Source organism: Brachionichthys hirsutus, unplaced genomic scaffold (genome assembly GCF_040956055.1).
Source record: "Brachionichthys hirsutus isolate HB-005 unplaced genomic scaffold, CSIRO-AGI_Bhir_v1 contig_1006, whole genome shotgun sequence".
In the NCBI taxonomy this organism is placed as follows: Eukaryota; Metazoa; Chordata; class Actinopteri; order Lophiiformes; family Brachionichthyidae; genus Brachionichthys; species Brachionichthys hirsutus.
In genome coordinates this window covers 43,289-49,288 of record NW_027180483.1, presented here as the reverse complement: position 1 = coordinate 49,288, position 6,000 = coordinate 43,289, and the positions used below count along the sequence as shown (strand labels likewise).

Genomic DNA, 6,000 nt, shown 5'->3' with positions numbered 1-6,000 from the left:
GGGAATGAAAAGCAGTTTTGGACGAATAAAATCATTCTGGCAGATTTGGGCTGAGCCACAGAAAGAAAAACTTGAAAGAAAATGTACAAGAATTGAATGGTGGCAGAAAAAGGATAATAAAAGCTAGCCAGCAATTGGATTATTGGGCAAACATATCTTGAACTCGTCTTTCTTTTATGGCACTTGCCTAAGAGACCAGCGCTTGCTCTATTAATCCTGCATCAATGCCTCCCAACCATCAGCATCCTGAGATGTCTTTGGTTTTGTTGCGTCGTTGGAAGCGCGTGTCAGCCGGGTCAAAGCCTTGCTCATGAGCGCCGAAGACAGCCCAGCTGGGGGTCTTTGCTATGTAGTCCAAAGAAGAGAAGCTCTGCTGCCCCCCACTCTCCTCGTAAACCTTGACCAGCTGCTGGAAACGCTCGTAATCGATCCATGTCCACCACTCACCGTCTACCTTGAACTGAGAGAGGGACGACAGAAAAAGGCCAGTGGATGAGTGAGACCACACAAGACATTCATGAAGACTTCTTAAAATGACTGTCAAGACACCAGAATTAACGGATAAATGTAAAAATCTCTATTTAATTCAGGTGGATGAGATAATAATGTTTTAAACTTGAACACTCTACTGGTGAATGAACAAACTCAATGTGTGTGTCTGTCCAGCTCGGATTATGAAACAGCATCATGCCAAACATGACACGATGAAAGGTTCTAGTCATACACCCAGATACAGGACGAGAAAAACACGATCAACCACTGCGGAGACACGAGATGTGCACGTCGGCGAGTTTAGACTCTTAAATAATGACGAATTTATAGACGTCATTAAGCAGACCAAACATTTATGGAGCATCTTGCTCACAACTGTCACTTCCTGTTAAATCGGCCTTTTTCTAAGTGGCTGAAAATTCACACAAGCTCACATCTCTACTGTTATCAATCACTGGTTCTCATCCCTTCACCAACTCACCATCCATCTTACTAAAGCGAGCTGAAGTGTCTCACCGTGAGAAAAAGCACACCGTAAGTTCAATGGGAGCTGTCCTCTCACAGCTGATGTGCAACAGAGTTTGATCTTTAGAATGACTGGCATGACGACGCTTTGGAGGGTTTTGCTAAGATGTAACTGGAAGGTCACGTTCAATGCCTGACGTTGTGCTTCAGCTCTCAGCATTGAAAAGCTTTTTTTTGTGTTGCTTTGACCAAACATCTTCAGAAGAATAACACAATTGGAGCAAAGAGTCACAATCATATCGCAGACTTCAAAAATGACCTTTTTTTTTTTTTTTTAATTGTCATGAAAGTTTCATATTTATTTGACAGGTTTAAGATTTTCCTGCTGGAGGCGACGTCCTGAGCGGCATTAAGCATTGAAGCGCTAGCCGCTAGATGCTCGCTGCTGCTAATGAGGCCTGAGACAGGGCGGGGGTCAAAACAGCGTCGACGAGGAGTTAATGTTTCTAGTAATGAGAACAGATTATATTTGTTCACCCAGCATCCCAGCAAACAATTTCAGTCTCTAAGCAACAAAGCAAAGCTGTGGTGTCTGGGATGAGAACAAGACAAGACAGCATCTTTCACTGAGGATCACTGAGGATGAGGAGGACAGCTTCTTCACTGAGCGCCACAAGAGGTTCCTTCATGCATGAACACACACTTTTTTTTTATGGTCCTCATTTCTTACGCACAGCACATAATGACTGATGGCAATCCATCATTTTGACACATTGCAACATTGAGCTCAATCTACCATAAGTTTAGTTTATGAACATGATTGCATATAGACTCACACTGCGTGTGTGTGTCATTATTTGGGGGCTGAAGGGGCTTTGAAGAGCTAAAAACTGGGAGGCACGGATTGTGTCTCTTACCACTCATGCCGTACAATCCCAGGCCGGCAAACGGTGGACAACAATAACATTTCACATGAAACCTCAGCTTTTTAGAGAATGGCTGCCTGCAAATAAATAATCAGGCTGCAATCTGCAACGAAAACAACCTTTCTAGTCAATGTCTTCTTATCGATTAGTAGGTACACATATCGGGCCGGTGCAGGAAAATCCACCGAGGGAAAATGCTGCCTCCATGTTGTCCAGATGTGCAGTCAACTGGAACTGGAAAACAAGTGTGCCATTTAGCTATATTGGTCAGTTAAAGGAGGGTACTTGGGGAATTCCCAACAGCAGTAATATCTCCACACTTGGTGAAAGGAGCAACATATTAGTAAAAAACTGCGTATCTCTGTCTGAAAAAGTCATTTTAAAAATGGATGACTTCAAGTTGAGTTTGACAAATGCATCATGTCGAGCAGCAGCACTCATTTGTAAATCAAAAATATCAAGCAATTTTACTACACAGTTGTCCCTCGTTTATCGCGGGTGTTACATTCCAGGACCGCCGCGATGGGTGAAAATCCACCAAGTAGCAACACCATATTTATTTCATTACCTTAGGCGTATTTTTATCTTTATGAACCCTCGCTGCACTGTTAATAACCCACCATCTACTGTATTACCGTTTCCCACACGCCTACAAACACAGTAACAGCAGTGTAATATATCAGAACTTTAACAAAACTTTCACACAAAAACGAGTGAAAAATAGACACAATGTGAACAACTCACGCTGAAGCTAACTGGATGAGCGAGGCGTCACAAGGGGGATGCTGGAATGCACGTAGGTGCGGCTCTTTGTGTTTTCTGAATGCAGATCTTATTCAATATGTACTGTACCAGTACTGTATTTTATATGTATTTTATATGTTGTAGTACTGTATATGTAAACACATATACAGTAAAAAATGCCTCGTTCCCACCGTTTGGCAGAATTTTGATGAATGCACAAAAATGAAGAGCAATTCAGCCTGTTAGTCACATTTGTATCTACATTTGATTAAAATGGTTTTCATTTTTAATTCTGGCAAATGCCTTTAACACTTTATTTCAGTGTATGTATGCATCTCTCTGCTGCTTCTTTGTTCTAGATTTTCTTGAAAAAAGTCTTTATTGATATGTCAAGTCTCAAAACATGCAGGGAGTGCAAAACGCTATTCATTCCTCTGACGGTGGCTCAGCTAGAGCCGCTAGTTAACAGGAACAGAGTTCCTGCTCCAGAGCATCAAGCTCTATTGGTGCTATTTGCCAGACTGAAAGCAGAGATGAAGAGAATGTGGACGTGAGAGTGCAGATGAAATACTGACTCTGCATACGGGAGGATGCTAATGAGTTAGCGTGCTGAAAGCAGCTGTACAAATGGCCGCTGTTATATTTGTTTTGGCAAGAGAATGATCTTGAGATGAAAAAAAAGAGACAAATGGAGGGAGGGAAAGAATGTAATGAAAATCAATTCAATCAATTCAGTGACGCTTTGATTATTTTCTTGTTGGTGTGCAAGAAAATGAAGGGATTAATGGTAGGTGAACAAGGTGTGATGTTGTAAATTTTCATGAAAAGAATAAATAAAAAAGAAAGACAAAAAGACATTGTGACATATACATGTATTTGTAGAACTCTCCTTTTCATTAGGAGCTACAGTTTGAGGGCTTCCTATGTTTAATTGCTATAGACCAGAGATTTTAAAGTGGGAGGCTCAAAGCTCAAAGGAGTGTCAGGGGAGCCTCTGTGAACCGAAGAAAAAGAATGCTGCCCTCATTATAAATCCTTTGTTGCCTAACTAGAGTATCATTTATGCATGTGATTTGGTTAGAGATACAGCAACGTTGGGGAATTTGTCTCTCCCACAGAGTCAGCAATTAATAAACACCTTAGAACAGACATTTTATTAGTTGCTTGTGCATAATGAAGTTAAACCAAACATTCGGATATCTAAAAGCCTCTGAAGCTGGCTTCTTACCTTGGTGTGAGCAATGAGCAAACAGTTGGAGTGCTCGTGTTCGCAGGCGATCTCATACTGAGGCAACATCTCAGCCAGCTGTTGGACGAAGGCGACCACCTCCTGGTGCCAGGGCACGTTAGCCATGGTGAGACTGCTGGCAGAGCTTTCCCCACAGTACGTCACTCCCTGCACACAGGATAACACATGATCAAAAACAAAGCACGGCAGCAAAGAGCCACAAAGTCTTAACCCCTGGATGAGCAACTCCAGGGGTTAAGAGGGAAATGCGTCAGCATTTATGGATTAGATGATTTACTCGATCGTCTCGTCTTTGCAGGTCAGGGAGGTCGCTGGCGCCTAACCCAGCTTGCTATGGGTGAGAGGCGGGGTACACCTTGGACGTGTCACCAGCACATCATGGGGCCACACATAGACAGGCAACCACTCATGTACACACTAATTTTGGAGTTATCAATTCCCCTAAATTGCATGTTTTTGGTGGTGGGAGGAAACCGGAGAACCCGGAGAAAACCCACGCGGACAAAGGGAGAACATACCTACTCCGCACAGATAGTATTCGAACCCGGAACCTTCTTGCTGTGAGACGGCAGTGCTAACCGCTACGCCACTGTGCTGCCCTCAAGCCTCTCGTATCCTCCTGAATTCAAAAGTATTTTCATACCTTGAAGAAGCAGTTTGTCTAAGGAAACATCTGATATCTGTCTCTTCCTGGTATATAAGTGGGCAAATCCCATCTTTCTGAGCCTTTCCACTCTGCAATCATAAGAGCCTCTGCCTCTAGTTGTGAACTGAAGCTATTTCTTGGGTAAGTTAATCACATACGTCTTGCATTGCTGCTTGTAAATTCACCACACAAGCAAAAATAAACAAAGTGAAACTAATCTTCAGAGGTTCAGTTTTATGAGAGTAACAATGCGGCTCGGCATCAGGCCATGTTAAGGCAGAATTAACGAGGGTCCTTGGGGATATCAGCGTTGCCCGGAGGCCGGCTGAATAAAGATCAGCCATCCAAGAGTTAGTATAAATCCAAGACCAGGCCATGCAGTAGGACGGCGCAATCGGAAGAGATGGGAAAAGATCTTTGAGACATAGAGAAGGAATGAATTACCTGTATCATTAAGGATGAGACATGTTAGTGTGCACAGACAGAGAGACTGAGAGTTCTTCATCGCGTCACTAATGTCTTCCACCTTCAGTGGAAAACATAAATGCTGATCGTCAAGGTCCTCGTCACACTAAACATGCAGTACTTTCTTTCTTTCAGGCACTATTTCCTTCCTGACCAAACGAGACACCGGTGGCAGATAAGTGTTACTGATGCAACTCTGAGATGATAAATCACACAATTGGATTGAGGGTGCTAAATTAAATAGGCAAAGTATGCTAGACCATAGAAAAACATGGATCAATTATTAATGGCTCTGTGTGAAAGTCTTACTGCTGGTTACGGTGGGCACACACACAGCTCTATTTATCATTTTGATCAAATGCATGTACAACACTTCAATGATTTAACTACACGCACACACACACACACGACCATATCAGAGTGGCTCTTCCACATCAGGATTAATCAGGGGAACCGCTGCTCCAAAACATTTTACTGTTTGAATTTGGTCTTTGGGTGTGACCTTTCAAATTGATAGGGAAACAAGGGATATGAAATGAGTTTACATTCTGTTACCGTGTCAGGAGATTTAAATAATTAGCTATAAATAGCTGTGGCTCATGCATAAATGTAACTGTATTATTTCACCTACTCTCTCAGCCTGTTATATGGCTGCCCAAACACATGACCTCACAGAGCGGATTTACCATTATAGTCGATCGAGACTAGAGAATGGTCCAGCGGCAGCCACACGGAGAGCTACAAGACTTGAGCCACTCATCCATGTCTGCTGCTTGTGATGAATACAATCTGCTGCAGAAAAAATAATAAGATGTTTCTGCATTGAAAACATATAACACAATTCTGAATGAACGTAATGATTATGCCGCCTGCCAGTGATTTGTTCTCTTTTAACAAAAATATTATACATTTGCAAATGCTCCTAAAAATTCCATCTTTTTCAGACAATGTTTTGACATACCATTTAAAAATATACATGCAATTTAGTACATGCATGGTAGTAAAAATAGAAA

The 6,000-nt window shown here is 42.2% G+C and overlaps 1 protein-coding gene across 1 annotated transcript in view; it reads right to left on the bottom strand.

The window, feature by feature from the left end:
* Positions 1 to 238: 238 nt before the first annotated feature.
* LOC137915374 (S-adenosyl-L-methionine-dependent tRNA 4-demethylwyosine synthase TYW1-like) overlaps positions 239 to 6,000 on the bottom strand; it is a 29,165-nt gene continuing 23,403 nt past the window's right edge. Inside the window, exons 15-16 of the mRNA XM_068758712.1 lie at positions 3,856 to 4,023; positions 239 to 460 (exon numbers count right to left, since the gene is read on the bottom strand). Coding sequence (XP_068614813.1) covers positions 239 to 460; positions 3,856 to 4,023 — 390 coding nt within the window. The remainder of the gene's footprint in view (positions 461 to 3,855; positions 4,024 to 6,000) is intronic.